This window comes from Mustela lutreola, chromosome 3, assembly GCF_030435805.1.
Source record: "Mustela lutreola isolate mMusLut2 chromosome 3, mMusLut2.pri, whole genome shotgun sequence".
NCBI lineage: Eukaryota > Metazoa > Chordata > Mammalia > Carnivora > Mustelidae > Mustela > Mustela lutreola.
Window position 1 is genome coordinate 64,507,564 of NC_081292.1, and position 17,604 is coordinate 64,525,167.

A 17,604-nucleotide genomic window follows, 5' to 3' on the forward strand; every position below is an offset into this window, starting at 1 on the left:
TTCATATTTTTAGACAGGCCTATCTTTGTGGAATATTTTCTTCTTTTATACTCAGGGCCCTACATCCTCCTCATCTCTATATCAACCATTTGATTCTTCCTTCTCTGTCTCATTCACTGCTTCCTCATCTTCCTCTTTCATCTGTGTGACATTCCTTAAACTTTAGAGTTTCCTTCTGCCTTATTGTTTAAATTTATAAGTTGTCAAATCATCCTAGCTTTATGAATGACTCCCCAATCTTTCTCTAGCCACCCACTTGTAAATACCAAATAGAAATCATGAAACATTATATGGATTCCCCAAATTGTTATTTTAAGATTGTACTAAACTAGCTGTTACCTAATTTTTTGAACTCCTAACATGCCATTCAATACCAAAAGAGGTACAAATATTCTAAAACTCTAGGAACAGAAATATCGGTCTGTGGTCTGCCAAAATGCAGGACATATTTCCACAGACAGGAATAAGACAAAAGACAGGCAAATAAGAAAAGGACTGGAAGAATTCTAGGCATCCCTGACACTTGCCGCTGTATCAAAGTCATTTGTTTCTGTTGTTCTAGGAGAGTCTGTCTTTCTATATCCATCCTAGGTCCATAATATCTTCTAATGCAACACAGCTAAAGGAACAAGGAATCCTGATCATAAAACAAAGCATTTCATGATACAAACAAAACAGCTAAAAAGAACAAGGGAGGAATAGCATACTGGATTTTGTAGCTTTTTAATTTTTCCACTATAGGCTAGAAGAAAAATCCACATTAACTTAAATAATCTAGCAATGATACTGTTCGTATTTAGTTGGTAAAATACAAGGTGAGACAAAGTTATTCATGATTATTGGAGAGACCCATAGGATTTAACTGATAATGGAATTTTAGGAGCAGTCATGATTTTTTCTCTCTAAAATGTTTGAAAGGGATCCAAATTGTCCTGAGCTATACCCTGAGGGGACAAAGAAGAGTCCAACTATATTATTAATTGATAAACCTAAAACTAGATAGAATACTCCTCATTTAAATTTGAATAAATGGAAAAAATAATTATAAAAAAAATTTTTCAATATGAAAAGCAAGAACACCACACTCAAGATACAAAGAAAATTCATAGTTTAGAAAAATTTACCCTGAAAAACCTTTACATTTTAGAATATGGCTAATTGCCTTCTTAATAAAGAAATAAAGAAAATGGATTCTATGGAACAAAAAGAAATGTGAGAGGAGGTAGGTTAATCAACTAGTCTACAATAAAATATAACTACAAACAGAAATGAATAAAGAAGATAAGGAAATGCTGACAGTAAACCAAAATGCAATACCAACATTTAAATTTGTTTTCAAAGCCAGAGAGAAAAAACTGATATTGCAGAAAATCATATCAGTAACACAGAGAGCACACTTGACAAATCTTCCCAGAAGTTAGTCAACAAAGAAAGGCAAATATAATGTGAAATGAAATGGGAGGAATGAAGAACAGCAAAGCAAACTCAATTTACACATAGCTGATCTTCCTGAAGAAGAAATAGAAAGCAAATATAATGAAAACAACAACTAAGTACACAAGAGGAAAACAGTTTTAGGCTGAAGACCTGGATTTGCTAATTGAAAAGATTCACTGAATATAAGAAAAAAATCTAAAGAAAAAAGATAATTATCGAGATATATTCCCAGTAAACTTGTCAATATCAGAAAGAAAAAACAAATTCCATAAGTATTTAAGAAAAATAACTAGATATCTAAAAAATAAAAATAAGGAAGACTTCACGTTTCTGCACAGTAATATTAAATGGCAGACTTTTAGATGATGATGTGTCCTGAGTTGCTAGATACATTTGACGACAATAAGAGGACAACTTTAGATATTTTCAAGAGATACTATACCAAAATACTTTGACTATTGAGATAATTTCTAGCTAATCAGAACATGCACTAGAGGAAACAATTTTAAACTGCAGTCAAGCTGTAAACGGGCATTAATACTGTCACCCAAATTATAACTTCATCACTTATATTCATATCTAAGAATTACCCTATACTTTCCTTTTCTCTCCTGTCACACTCTTTCTTTCTAAAATTTTGCCCCTTCTCCTCCTGGGACATACATTCCACAGCAAGCAAACACTCTTCTATTCTCAAGAACCCCCTCCTTTCATGTTTTAAGAGACTTCACTCTTTCCATAAGAACATTCCCTCCTCTGCAGCTTACTGGAATGGAGGGTTCATTCCCCCCTGTGGTCCCAGCCACGGGCTGGGTTTTCTGGCCCAGCAGGGTTAAGCTGGAAGTCCCTCCTCTCTGGTGGTAACTGCTGCCTGTCTACACTACTCACTGCTCCTCAGTGTGGTCACTGCTCTACTCCTGATTACTCCACAGCTGAACTCAAAACATTGGCATGGTCTCCCTTGACTTTTCAACAACTTGAATGCAACCCTGGTTTCATCTTCTTCTTCTTCTTCTTTTTTTTTTTTTTAAGATTTTATTTACTTGACAGAGACACAGCAAGAAAGGGAACACAAGCAGGGGAAGTGGGAGAAGCAGGCATCCTGCTGAGCACGGAGCTCCAGGAGGGCCTGGATCCTAGGACCAGGACTGGGACCATGAACTGAGCTGAAAGCAGCCACCCAAGTGCCCCTGATTTCATCTTCTTAATCCTCAGACTAATCATGCATTAAGTTTCATATTTCATTGTCCTCCCTAACTCTGAAAAGCTTCGCTTCCCTGATTATTAAGATACCCCACAACTAAGGCTACAAACAGGACCACCTCATCACCTGGACTCACCCCACCTCAGAAATCTTTATCTCAAATACCACCTTCTACTGTCCTTCTAATTGCTCTCAGATTTTCATTGCACCTACTCCTGCACCACCAGCCTTCTACAGTTCTTTTTCTTCAGCTCTCTGATCTGCTTTTTTGCCTAATTCTTTTCCTATCCTTGCTCACTACCCTTTCATGCCAGACCATGTGCTTTGATCACTTGAATAAATGGCTCAGAAATGTCCTCACTGCTCTGCAAAACTGTTCTTCTGACCTCTACCCTAGCCATGCCACAACCACAATTCTCACTCAGTCCCTCAAACTGTTGGCTCTGCTCCCTTCCCACTGCTTCTGGGCTCAGCTGGAGAAAATCACAACTGTGCTGATGGTTTCTAAGAGTCATTTGTGTCTTCAACTTCTGAGAGGTCCCAGAACTGCCTCCATCATTTTTTTTGTTGTTGTTTTCCTTTTGCCAGCTATTTTCTCCTTTTCCTTGGTGACTTTTCACAATTTAAATCCCAACCCTCTTGTCCTCAGCAAACGACCTCACTTCTTAATAAAAAAGACAAAATTTCAGGCATCAGATAAAATTTCACCCTTGCCTTCCCCTGGTTCATCTCCCACTCTCCTGGAAAATTTGACCACAACTTCTTCCGTTCTCTCACTCTTGTAACTTTAATGATTATGAGGTATGATACTGAATGCCACACTGTGATTCCTGCCTTGACCCATCCCAGAGTTTTAGACTCATATCTAACTTCCTGCTGGAATTATCTACTATGATGCCTCACAAAAACTCAAAGTCATCAATAGGAAGTGGATTTATTATTGTTCACAAATTTACTCCTCTGTTCCCACATTGCTTTGTTAAATAAGCATTTATGCCATTGACCAAGTCAGTGAATTGGGAGTCATAATAATCTCCTCCCCTCTTTCTCCCTCTCCAAGCAGTAAGTCATCAGTACTTGTACTACTCAGAATTCTAAGATGATCCCCATGATCTCTGCCTGTGACATTATGTCTTATATAATTCCCTCACCTTAAGTGTAGTAGATTGGACCTTGACTTGCTTCAAACCAACAGTATATAGTAAAGATGATGGGATGTCAATGTTATGATTATGTTATGTTATATATATTAAGTAGACTGAATGACAGCAATCCCCTTGCTGATTTTAAAGAACCAAGCTGCCATGATGCGAAAGAGTCATGTGGCAAGGAACTGCAGATTGCTTCTTGGAGTTGACAGCAACCCCAGCCTAAAACTCAGCACAAAAACAGGAACCTTAGTCATACCACTGCAAGAAAATTAATGTTGCCAACAACCTGAATGAGTTTAGAAGCAGGTTTTTTCTTAGTTCAGCCTCCGGATGATAATGCAATCCAGCTAATACCTTGATTTTCACCCTTGTGAGATCTGACAGAGGATCTTTTGTGTTAGTTACAGACTTCTGACCCAAGGAAAGTATGAGATATTAAACATAGGAACTGCAGAGCTGAACATACTACTATCTCTCCAGATACTATAGTTTATAAATATGGGCTCATATGAACTTCACTGGGCTCACAGACTCCATATGGTCTGCCTTTACATGATGGGTGCCATCTTTGCACCTACAAACCAGAGTTCATGTTTATATACCCATGCTACTTAGAATCTAAGCCCAAGAAAGTGAAGCCAGGAAACTGTAAGTGTTCTCTCTTTTCTATGCTAAAAGTTTGTGTGCTAGATTCCTGTATAATGCAGGTATCTTCTGTATGGATAACTGCCAGCAGAGAGCTCTACATTCTTTCAGAGGATACCCTATTCCCTACCCACGTTACTGTGGCTTTAAGACATGGTCTCAAGAAGGTACTAATATGAGAATATAGCCAAAGAAAACCAAAATCCTTTCAGGGGATCTCATAAAGCATGAGGAAGATAAGAAAAATGCAGATATTGGGAACACATCTGAACTCCTGTCAGTCAGATTCCCAGGGGAATTAGGCAAGGAGATTGCTGTTGACATAACAGGCACAGGAAATCGGTTTTAGAAGTAAGTGCCAAACCAATAAATCTGTATATAGAATAAAAAATCTGTCAGACACAAAATTCATAAGTAAAGACTGACATCAGGTCTACCCAATTATCTTAACTGGTGCTTATTGGGGGAGACGAGGCTATTGCAGACTTAGTAAGGTTGGTTCCCCAATGCCCGGAGTAAACACATCTTTCTAAAGTTAAACTTACTACATAAGATAAAAATAGGCACCACAGGAAATAGAGAATCATCATCAGTTTGGGAAAAGTGAAAGGCAACTTTTTAAAAATTTTTGTTTACCTTTCTTTCTATAGATAAGCTTTGAGCTTTTAATTCAAATTCTTTATGTAAAGAAAAGAAATAACCCTAGAATAATTAATTTGAATTCATACCAAATGAAACCTTTCATGTAATCTCAATCTTAAAATTGAACAAACACAGATTCCCATATTTTAAAGCACAATACATAGCATATTATACAACAATATATTCATAATCAAGAGTATTTTATGACAAATTGGAATTTTTTCTTTTTTGAAGTGTAATTCACATATAGTGTTGTTATTAATTTCAGGTGTACAATATAATGATTCAACAATTCTATATATTACTCAGTGCTCACCAAACTAAGTATGCTTTTGATCTCTTTTGTCTATTTTACCCCAATTCCCTCACCCTTTTCCCTCCCTTCTGGTAACCATCAGTGTGTTCTCTGTATTTAAGTCTTCTTTGTCATTTTTTCTTTTCTTTATTTGTTCATTAGCTTTTTCTCTTAAATTTCACACATGAATGAAATCTTAGCATATGAATGAAGCTGCAAATGAATACATGAAACCCTTGATAACCATCCACATTTATTTTATTATAATCAGAAAGACTTTTGTACATTTTTACATTAAATATATAAAAATCAACTATAAAATGTTTTTCACTTACCTGATGTTTCACTTTCTGCCCAGAGAGCTGCAGATCCAGATAAAGTTCTTTGAAGTTGTCCATGGTTTCCTTGTTTAGACTGAAGATGGTCAATGAGAAATGGGATTGGCTGGTCAGGCGTTTCAGTTATTAATTTGGTCATTAATTCCTGAAGGCAGAATAGAGCATACATTTATTTTTAATAACAATAGTGAACAATTACATAGCATTTACTAATGCCAGACACTGCTCTAATTGCTTTACATACAGCAAATAATTAAATCTTAATAACAATCTTTTAAGGCAGGTACAAGTTACTGTCCTCCTTGTGAGGAAAGTGAAGTGCAGAAACATAAACTATGTTATACAGCTAACACAGGAAAAACCAAGCTATATTACTCATATCTACTTTTATTATTCTACTTGGTGAAAGAAATACTAGAACTAATTCTAAATTCTATAGTTTTAAAAACTATAGTCCAAGAATTTTAAACTCCAGATTACTATTTTTGAGAAATGCCATTACAAACTAATAAAGTTTACTTTTGGTAAACTTTACCATACACCTTACATATCAATGTCATTTTTTCTTCTTAACCATATACTTCTATCCCAAAATGAAGAAAAGTTTATTGTCATAAAAGAAACTACTAACAAGCCCCAGACTCACAGAAACCAAAAAATTAAACTCAACTTAAACTAGTCTCCAAACAATACAGAATTTACTTTTTCCAAACGTCCTGATGGGTATTCATTCATTATTTTATTATTATTATTATTATTCCTCTTCTTCCTCTCCTTCCTCTCTTTCCTCCCCTCCTCCTCCTCTTTCTCCTCCTCCTCCTCCTCCTTCTTTTTTTTTAATGAGTTAAACAATGAAGATTTCCCAACCTGCTATAGCAGCCTGTTCCATTTTTGGACAGCTATAATGATGCCTTAAATTGGGCGGAAAGCTGCCTGAGGGTAATATCTATATGCTGTTTTTTTCCAGTAAGGAACAGCAAAGAGCAAGCTCCAATTTGTGGTCCATTAGAATCCCCAGATTGTTCCCATATGAACAGCTGCCAAGACAGGTGGTTATCATTCTGTGCTGTGTAACTAACTTTGTGAAATTTTATGTACCATTGTACATCCATATCAATCACATTTCACCTTGCTAGCTTTAGCCCAGAATTTTAGTCTGTCAATTATCATTTTAAGTTTAGATTCTGTGAGAGGAAATGGTCTTGAGTGGGCCAGAAAAATCAGATTCCTAGGAGTGCTAACAGAAGGAATATTGGAAATTCCCCCATCCCATTGTCTTTTTTTGTTGGTGGCATATTTCTTCTGCCTTGAATGCTCCTCTCTCAGATGTTCAGATTGCTGGCTTGTCATCATTTGTCTCTGATGATACCTTCTTAAGAGAGGTTTACCCTAATGAATCTTCGTAAGTCTTTATCACTTCATTTTCTTATTTTCTTCATAACATCATAACATTTCTTCAGAGTACCATATTCTCAGAATCATCTCATTAAATATCTGCTCATCTTGTGCTCGCTTCGGCAGCACATATACTAAATATCTGCTCATCTTTTTGTATGTGCCTCTGCTCGTCCTCTACTACAGCACTAAGAACATAGGCTGACCTGGTTTGATCTCAACTCTCACCCAAGGGCCTGGAAATTTTATATCTCATAGATAGTAATGAAATTCATTAATTCATTCTTGGTTTACAGATCCCAGGTAAATATTAGTAATTAAAATCCCCTAATCAACAATTAAAGCATTCATAGATTCCTTAGCCCAGCAAAAAACACTCTTCATAATTCCTATATAAGAAACTGCTGTTGGGGCACCTGGGTGGCTTAGTAGGTTAAAGCCTCTGCCTTCGGCTCAAGTCATGATCCCAGGGTTCTGGGATGGAGGCCCATAGAGGGCTCTCTGCTCAGCGGGGAGTCTGCTTACCCCTCTCTCCCTGTCTGTCTCTCTGCCTACTTGTGATCTCTGTCGGTCAAATAGATAAATAAAATCTTAAAAAAAAAAAAAAAAAACTGCTGTCGTACCTCAGGTATACTTGCTGACATTTCTAACAGTCTAGAAACACATGGATTTATCTGAGTAGAGGCTAAATGGACTTTATAGATGACAAGATTCCAAGGTGATCTTAGAGACATGGATGAAATAATTCAAGGTATCTCAAATGTGCAGACTGAACACCGAGTGGGAACTGAAAAGAGCAAAGGATTTTACCCCAAAAACACTGTGTGGCAAAGTACTTATTGGACGAATGTGCTTGTTTTAAATATTCTGAAAAAGAGGTAAGCAAACAACCGGTTGGCACAGGTCTTTTTGATTTCTGTTTTTTAAGATTTCAACTATCAGTTATAACTAAAAAATGTCATTCTGTGGTTAAAGCGATAAAGGGTTTAATTAAATCCCAATTATACATCAGTGGAATGCAATTGAAACATTTTGGATTTGCTTCTGTAGAAAAGATGTATTATATTCTATTTAAATTCATTGTACACTATCAAAAAGAAAAGAAGAAAAGAAAAAGAAATAGAAGAACCAACTAGATTACTCTTGTCACAAAAGGCCTGGGTACTCAGATAAAGCAAAATCAGTTCAGATAACAAGGGCTTAAAGCCATAGCAATTTCTATTCTGAAACCTCCAAAGATCTCGTTTACTTCTTTTTACCTGTCAAATTAAATGGAAAGTTTCTGTGGGTATTTTCTTTCTTTTAAAATAAACTGAAGTGTCCCTATATTATCTTTAGATGATGGGTCATACAGTCTTGATAAACCAAGTAAACACTGGTAAATTTTAAAAATATCATTAGTCTAGTTACTAATTTTGAATATCCTTACATTCCATTAATGAATATATATTCACGACAGAAGACAAACTCAATTATAAATAAAATGAAAATAGTTAACGTTTGCTATAGGGTATGTTGGGTACCTTGACTGGACAACAATCTACCTTCAGATTATTGTCTTTATAAGAGGAATTACCCTGACTCCCAATCCGTATATCCAATAGCATTAGCAAGTGAATAATTTTGAGGACTTGAACTAAACAGAATGCTCCTGGCAATAAAAAGGATGATTTCCACCACCATGATCCCACCCCACAGATTTATATACACAGAGACACACTGAAGGACAGATAGATTGGGGAAATGAGAAAGAATCATGTTGCTAGAATCAGTTGGCGACAGAAACCCCATGCAGAAAAGTTTCACAAAGATCCTTCACAAAAGGCAAAAAGTACTCCAGAAAGGCAACCAGGGTCAGGTAAGGTGGCTGAACTTCCGGCGAGCGAGAGGGGGCTTACCTATAGTCCTTGCCATCAGAGCAAGAGCTGTGAGTGAAATTCCCTGGGTGCTAGAACTTGACCAAGATGGAGACAGTGCGCTTGGCCGTCCACACTACACCGGCCACCTGGGGGCTGTGCTGGGCAGAGACCGCGGCGACAGCCGACAGCGGTGGGATCCAGTGCACACTCGCGCCTTCCCGCTCTGCCGCGATAGCCGGCCCGCGCAGGCGGAAATCGAGGCGCACGCGCTAGCGGGAGATCCCAGACCGACTGGCGTCTTGGGAGTACCCACCCGCCTGCCTGGGAGCCCTAACAGTGCCCAGGCGCCTAGAGAGTAGAGTCCTTGGGCAACGACACCTTTACTGACCCAGGTTGCAGTGATCTCTGCAATTGTCCTGAGGGAGAGCAGCCAAAGCTGCCCATTGGACTCCGCGGAAACCTGTCCCTGGATGTAGACATCCCCTGAGTCCCGGAGCCAGCACACACCCTGAAGACACCCCCTAATCCTGTGGCCCTGGAGCTAGATGAAGTGTATCAGGGTTTCTGGAGTGTATCTGTGCCTCTGGAGTCCTCTGCTTTGCCATACACCCATTCCTGCTTCTCCCAACTTACCATGCAAGACTCCAGCCTCAGACCCAAAGGGGATGCTGGAACCATCGCGTGGAGTTGTTCCCCAGCTCTGAGGACCAGGCACCGGACCCCGCCTTCCAGCTCAATGACAAAAGCCCTCCCCAAAACTCAGGCCAGCAGTTCAGTGGCTGCCCTGAGCTAGGGCAAGATTTGGAGAGGACGTACCTTGGCCTCTTCTACTAATGGCCTTAACTGCCCCCTTCTCAGCCAGGAATTTGGCCTATAGTGTGGGGGCACCCTCCTCATCTGCTGCTTCAGTGACATTTAAGTCTTCCTTTAACCAAGGATCTCTGGGAGATGTTGGCTGTGGGCACATACAAACTGAAATGATGGGAGTGATAATAGCACTCCTGCCCTGGAACAAAAAACACTGGTGGAAACTTTAGGCTAAGGACTTAGGGACTGATAAAATGCAGGCAGTACTGACAGAATGGGAGAAGATATTTGCAAACAACATATCAGATAAAGGGCTAGTATCCAAAATCTATAAAGAGCTTAGCAAACTCAACACCCAAAGAACAAATAATCCAATCAAGAAATGGGCAGAGGACATGAACAGACACTTCTGCAAAGAAGACATCCAGATGGCCAACAGACACATGAAAAAATGCTCCATATCACTCGGCATCAGGGAAATACAAATCAAAACCATAAAGAGATACCACCTCACACCAATCAGAATGGCTAAAATTAAAAAGTCAGGAAATGACAGATGCTGGCGAGGATGCAGAGAAAGGGGAACCCCCCTACACTGTTGGTGGGAATGCAAGCTGGTGCAACCAGTCTGGAAAACAGCATGGAGGTTCCTCAAAATGTTGAAAATAGAACTACCCTACGACCCAGAGATTGCACTACTGGGTATTTACCCTAAAGATACAAACGTAGTGATCCGAAGGGGCACGTACACCCGAATGTTTATAGCAGCAATGTCCACAATAGCCAAACTATGGAAAGAACCATCAACATCCATCAACAGATGAATGGGTAAATAAGATGTGGTATATATATACAATGGAATACTATGCAGCCATCAAAAGAAATGAAATCTTGCCATTTGCGACGACATGGATGGAACTAGAGGGTATTATGCTTATTAATTCAATTATTATTATGTGAATTAAGTCAATCAGAGAAAGACAACTATCATACGATCTCCCTGAAATGAGGAAGTGGAGATGCAACGTGGGAGGTTTGGGAGAAGGAAAAGAATAAATGAAACAAGACGGGATCGGGAGGGAGACAGGCCATAAGAAACTCTTAATCTCACAAAACAAACTAGGGGTTGCTGTGGGGAGAGGGGTTGGGGGAGGGAGGTGGGGTTATGGACATTGGGGAGGGTATGGGCTATGGTGAGTGCTATGAAGTGTGTAAACCTGGTGATTCACAGATCTGTACCCCTGGGGATAAAAATACATTATATGTTTATAAAAATTTTTTTTTTAATTTTAAAATGCAGTTATTGATTTTAGTGTGATCGATTTACACTTACAAGCTTAGTTAGATTTGGGGCATTAAAGTTGCAAACAAAAAATATATATATGTATATATGTATATACATATATATATAAAGATTTTATTTATTTATTTGACAGAGATCACAAGCAGGAAGAGAGGCAGGCAGAGAGAGAGGAGAAAGCAGGCTCCCCTCGGAGCAGAGAGCCCGATGTGGGGCTCGATCCCAGGACCCTGGGATCATGACCTGATCCAAAGGCAGAGGTTTTAACCCACCCAGGTGCCCCACAAACAAAATATATTAACAACTGGCACCAATGGAAAATTTAATTCATACTTAACTAATAATAATAGTATTACTAATGTAAACGAAATGCAATAGAAGACATCAGGATAAGGTAGTGATTAGACACCAAAGCTTTAAAATCAGAGTGACACTTTCTAAAATCATCTTCCACTTACTAGCTCTAAGACTTTGGGCAAAACAATCTCTTTAATATTCAATACCTCCATCTACTAAATGTGAATGATACTACCTTCATAGAGTTGCCAGGAGAATTAAATAAAATGATTGCAAAGCATTCATAAAGTCCTTGGGATATATGTGGCCTACTGTAATAAGTTGTCTACATTTCCTCCTAAGGCTGGGAAATGTTTCCCAAAACTTCCTTTGTGTGATCTGGGTTAGAGTTTCCCAGTGTGAGGAATTCAGAGAGACTTGGAAAGAGCAGAGAGAGGCAGAAGAAGCTCTCCACAGAGTTAACTGCAAGCAGATGTGAGGGCCGATGAGAAATTCACTGCAATTTCCCAGCAGATCTGTGAAAAGCAGTGCAGATTGGCAAAGCTGTGGGAGGAGCTCTACAAAGGTACTGGAGAAGGGCATCAGCTTCCAGACAATCATCTGAGAGCCACTCATTCTGTGCTCCAGGCACAGACCTTAAGGGTCAGCTCCTCCTGCCTTTGGTGACAGCCCCACAACCTTCAGCAGCATTTCCCTGGCTTCTGTGCCCCACCTTCTAACTTACCATCATATAAACTGGTTTGTTTTAAACTCTATATGACCCAGATACATAGAGTAGTTTTTTTTCCTGACTGAATCCATAATGAACTACCCAAAAGAAGTTTTAGCTTATATTTTCACATTTACTAGTACTTTTACCTATTTACATAATATTTTATATTTATAATGTGTATATATTTATTATTACTACTACTATCATTACCATTTTTATCACATTTTATAGCATGTATTTTTTGATGCTATATATGCATACTGCATCTTTTTATTGGCTTTATTTTTCTGGTTATAAAACTATTAGATGTCCTCTTAATATAGCTTATTATCAACTACAGTCTTTATCTTCATGAACATACTATATATTGAAATAGTCCCCTGCATTAATATCTGTTTCCTTGTTAATTACAATTTTGTTACTGGTATCAATTCAAATATATTAATTTTAAAAATACACATATGAACATAACATCCTTTAATAAAATTCTGAAAAACAGGGACACCTGGGTGGCTCAGTTGGTTGGACGACTGCCTTTGGCTTCGGTCGTGATCCCGAAGTCCTGGGATCGAGTCCCGTATCGGGCCCCCAGCTCCACGGGGAGTCTGCTTCTCCCTCTGACCTTCTCCTCGCTCATGCTCTCTCTCAGTGTCTCTCTCTCAAATAAATAAATAAATAAAAATCTTTAAAAAATTTTTTTGAAAAACAATTTAAAGGGCTATTAAGTAATTACTGAATCCAGATTTGTATTATACAACATGTAAAGACTATTGGAATTTGGGACTATTATATCTAATAGTAGACAGCCAAGTACTATATGTAACATTGCAACAATTAATGAGCTGGAGAATGGATACTAATTAAATAACAATGATGAGTGTTTCAAAATACATTTTAATGTCCACTACATAAAAGCAAAATCATGAGGACGTAGCTCATCATAGAGTCATTATCAAAACTAGAATGAGTAATCAGTCAAGAGTAGAAATTATTTTAATAAATGGTCATTTCATTTAATGAAAGCTAAAGGACTCCTTAATTAAAAAAACAAACAGAAAAATCACAAGTATACACACAAACACCAAATTTTACATAATATTCCTGGTATTTACTCATCAATAGGGTGACCCTGACTCTCCAACTTTCCAGGTAGAGAACCCTTGTTCTGGGCTCCACAGCATACAGACAGCATGGCATTCTGCCCCCAAATTAATTACCTAATTACTTCATTGGGAGTAAGCTACTTTGTACTTCATTACCCTAAGAGGTAAGTAATATCTTTTGTTCCTTTTAACCTCAGGAGAAAGTTATCAAGAAACAAAATTAAAGCCAGTTCTAAAATCTCAGGACTTTGTAGTCTTTTTTAAGTCAATAAACATGTAGGAGAATTACATTCAATAGTGCAGGTGGTGTCAATCAGGTATATTTTTTACTCAACACCTATAATTACCTTAAAAACTAATTGCATATGGCACATTATCATCTGTAGAATGTTATTTTAGTTCAAAACTGTATTAAAATTGAATCACTGAATTAATTATAAATCTGCACGTTTCAATTTTCTGTTTTTAATTAGGTCTCTTAAAAATTCTCATTTGAAATCTCAACCTTCTGAATGCCCACTCTACCCTCACCACCCAACTATGTATCCTAAATAGGCAGGTAATGGACATTAGGTTACCAACAAACATATGAGAGAAATCTACTTAAAATTCAGTTGTCCCAGAAACACCTCTTTCTGAAACATGATTTATTTATTTATTTATTTGAGAAGGAGAGCAGGAGAGGGAGAGGGAGAGGGAAAGAAGAATCACAAGCAGACTCCATGCTGAGCAGAGAGTCCCACATGGTGCTCGATCTAAGGACCATGAGATCATGACCTGAGCTAAAACTAGGAATCAGATGCTTAACCAACTGAGTCACCCAGGAACCCCTGAAAAAGCATTATTTTGAATTGATGTCACCATTCCCAGTTGATTGAATTCCACTTGGTTTCTACCCACACCAGAACCCATGCTTTCTTTTTTCTCCAGGTTTCCATGCACATGTGAGAAGGGGACAGACATCTGTTTGGATGTTTCTCTGTCCTTTATTCAAAGAACTCAAATTATCTGCTGGTTGTTCAACCTTCCTCCACCTCAGAACCATGCCCACGTCTGCCCTAAACTCACTTCCCTCATTCCCAGTCAAAACAGAGGATTTCATTGGAACACTGATCTCAAAAGAAAACAGAGCAAAATGAATAGCAATAATTAAAATATGTTATTTATTGAACCCAATATGCACCACTGTCAAGTATTTGATCTAGATTTAATCATTCACTGTAGGCTTGCATACAAGATGCACAACCCAACTAGTATGTGCTTGTCAAATCCTTGCTTACTTCTGATTACCTGCCCCTCACCAACAACCCATCAATGAAAACCATCACAGTCACACACCCACTCGCAACAATACAGGCCTAGGGAAAAGAAAATTTGCACTCCTATTCTGAAAGGTTCTTGGCCCTTTTCAAATATAATCTAATATAAAATTAGGATTATAATCCTCATTTATAATGAGAAAAGGCATCTAATTAGCCCTGTTGCATATTATGGATAATCTAGACAATCTAGGGGAAGCAAAAACTAAGTTGTTTTATAATGAAAATTAGGAATAATGAAATTACCATAATTGAAATTAAAGTTTCTAAATCTCAAGCTAAGTATAAATCTAAATCTAAGTCACAGTCACACTGAATCTTCCCTGCTTTTAGTAATATAGGCAAATAATAGGTAAATCGAACCAGCAGAACTACTGAATGATGACAAGTGATATAATATTTATCTAATGCCTACTAATCTTTCCTCCAATATAGAAATGTCTTTTCAGAGTAAATTATTGAATATTTAGTAGCCACTTTGAGAAAATCTTCCTATAAAAGTACAAGCTTATAATTACATTTGCAGGCAAATGTCAAGGTCCCCAGTGGAAAATATTAACATACCCTATGAAAGTACTTTCAGTTAGGGTATGATATTGTTCAACATAAAAGTCTATCAAAACAACTCATCTGGCATTAAGTAGGAATTTCCAGAATCTTACTTGAAAATACCACTGTAGGAGTAAAATATAGGTGAAACTTAGAAGAAATAGTAAAGCACTTCAAAACTCAAAGAAATTAATTAAATCAACCCATGATGAAAGTAGCAGATATATCTAGAAATCACCATAAGAAGGATGTCTCTCATTTGATATGAATTAATTTTAGACTTTTATCATTTGTAAAGAATAAATAAAACACTAAATAAACACCAACTAAATACTAGTTAACTAAATACTAACTAAACACTAAATAACTAAAACACTAAAGGTGTTCAGCATGACAGAATAATGAAATTTCATAGTGCATGCTCAGCATTTCTCTTAGAACTAATAATGAACTAAGGAAAGGATGTACACATTTCTGTCTCTATGGAAAGTATAGCTTCAAATTGGTGATGGATATATTGGACTATCATAGGTGAACACTGCTACATAGTAAGTATTTATTGATTGCATGCACCATGAAGTCATAAAATCAAATGGCCATAGACACATGGGCCTATTTCTAGAATCTGTGTTCTCTTTCATTAACCTATTTGCCAATCTTACACCATCGTTACAGTATCTTAATGACTATAGCCATACAGTAAATTCTGATAACTTGTGGAAAAATTCTTCCTATCTTGTATCAACAACTTTTCTACTTATTTTGTCAAAACTGTTCATTTTCCTGCTTCTTTGCATTAACTGAAATTTATTCTACTTTTCCCTCTTAGTCTGGAAGTCATACACACTTCTAATATTCTTTTAGTGGTTATTCAGAGATTAAAAATTAATACTGACTTATGTACATTACGTATTCATTGGTCCTTTTCCCTCGTCTCAGATTTTGCAAGGAACTTAGAATACTTTAATTCCACTTATCACACCTGGCATTAGCATACATTTCTATGTATGCTACATATTTACTATTCTTACTGCTCTATTTCTTCCTTCATCTCCTACCATCCATCTGGGATCATACTCAGCAGCATACGGAATACCTTTTATTTTAGTAGTGACAAAATCTGTGTTTTGTTTTGTACAGCAATCAAGTTTTTGGGTTTTTTTTGTTGTTTTTGTGTGTGTGTGTGTGTGTGTTTTTTAGACCTGAAGATATTTTCACTCTATCTTATCATGTATTGGGATTACTTTCTTCCCATTTTCTTTTGTTTCTATTATTATTTTTGAGAATTTAGTCACATTTTTTACAGCCACATTTTTTTTAAATCTGAATTTTTCTAAGGATGTTTTAAGTATCTTCTCCTTATTACTTCTTATTTATTTACCATTTTTAAAGAAACTTTTTTAATTTTGAAACAACTATAAATTCACAGGAAGTTGCAAAGATATATACAAAAAGACTCATGTACCCTTTACCCAGCTTGCCTCATGCAAAACTGTTAGCATAATATCAAAACTAGGAAATTGACATTAGTACGGTTTGTAGAATTTATTTACATTCACCAATTCACAAGCAGTGTGTGTGTAGCTCTACATAATCTTACACATGTGTAGATACTTAACTGCACCATTATCACAAGACTCCCTCTTGCTATCACCTTAGAGAGTCAGACCCATCCACTTCCTTGCTCCATACCTCAGCACTGGCAACCACTATTCTACTCTCCATTTCTACTATTATGTTATTTCACAATGTTATCATATAACAGGGATTATACAATATATCTTCTTTTGAAATTGACTTTCACATTCAGCATAATTTCCTCAAGATCCATTAAAGTTGAATTGATATGCACAATAAACAAGTTTATTAATTTTTATTTCCGAGTGTTATTCCATGATATGGATGTACTATAATGTTTAACCACTCATTAATAACGATCAGTAATCATTGAAGGATATTTGGTTTGTTTCAGATTTTAAGTATTACAAATAATATTACAACGAACATGGATGCGTGCTCTTTTGTGTGAACATACGTTTTCATCTCTCTGGGATAAATGCCTAAGAATGCATTTGCTGGGTTGTAATGCTAAGGCCATTCTTAGTTTTAAAAGGAACTGCTAAGCCATTTTTAGAGTATTCAATTTTACTTTCACACCAGCAATGAGTAATTTTAATCATTCTTGTAGTTTTATAATGATACGTTACTGTTGTTTTAATTGCATAGTGGCTGTACCAGTTGACTTCCCACCGACAGTGTAAAAGGGCTCCCTTTTCTTCACATTCTCATCAAGACTTATTATCGCTCTTGTGTTTTGACAACAGCCATTCTAGCAGGTGTGAGGTAATATTTCATTGTGGTTTTCGTTTGCATTTCCCTGATGATTAGTAACACTGAACATCTTTTCAAGTACCCTTTTTCCATTTGTACATCCTTTTTTTGTAAAGATGTCTGTTCAGGTCATCCCTCCATTTTAATTTTTTTTTTTTCTATTGAGTTGTATGAGCTCCTTACATTTTGGATATTAACTCTTTCTCAGCTATATGGTTTG

At 37.0% G+C, this 17,604-nt stretch overlaps 1 protein-coding gene across 2 annotated transcripts in view; it reads right to left on the reverse strand.

The window, feature by feature from the left end:
* Positions 1 to 17,604, reverse strand: part of C3H8orf34 (chromosome 3 C8orf34 homolog) — a 376,732-nt gene that overhangs the window by 289,570 nt on the left and 69,558 nt on the right. For both annotated transcript variants that reach the window (XM_059166266.1, XM_059166265.1), the window contains exon 2: positions 5,710 to 5,857. In XM_059166266.1, the coding sequence (XP_059022249.1) occupies positions 5,710 to 5,857 (148 nt within the window). The remainder of the gene's footprint in view (positions 1 to 5,709; positions 5,858 to 17,604) is intronic.